Below are 203 nucleotides of genomic sequence, written 5' to 3'. Positions count from 1 at the left end.
GCCCCCACCCCTCCTGCGGGCAGCACCGGGGCCGCGGAGAACCGACAGCCGCCGCCTTCGCCGACCTCCCCGCGGTGGGACCGGGACGCGGGTGGGGTCGTACCTCCCCCACCGGGGGCATCGCGGGAGAGGGGCTGCCGTGCCCCGTAGCCCCCCCCCACCTCCTGCCGCCTATCGAACGTGCGGGGAGCGGGCCGCAGCCC

At 79.3% G+C, this 203-nt stretch overlaps 1 protein-coding gene across 1 annotated transcript in view; it reads right to left on the bottom strand.

Annotated features, from left to right (window-relative positions):
- The window catches only part of PPP2R5D (protein phosphatase 2, regulatory subunit B', delta), a 31,972-nt gene extending 31,836 nt beyond the window's left edge, over positions 1 to 136 (bottom strand). Inside the window, exon 1 of the mRNA XM_010577817.1 lies at positions 104 to 136. Coding sequence (XP_010576119.1) covers positions 104 to 121 — 18 coding nt within the window. The 5' untranslated portion in view covers positions 122 to 136. The remainder of the gene's footprint in view (positions 1 to 103) is intronic.
- Positions 137 to 203: the final 67 nt, after the last annotated feature.

The sequence above is a fragment of the Haliaeetus leucocephalus genome, unplaced genomic scaffold (assembly GCF_000737465.1).
Source record: "Haliaeetus leucocephalus isolate CR32 unplaced genomic scaffold, Haliaeetus_leucocephalus-4.0 Scaffold577, whole genome shotgun sequence".
NCBI lineage: Eukaryota > Metazoa > Chordata > Aves > Accipitriformes > Accipitridae > Haliaeetus > Haliaeetus leucocephalus.
This window is presented reverse-complemented; position numbering and strand designations above follow the sequence as displayed.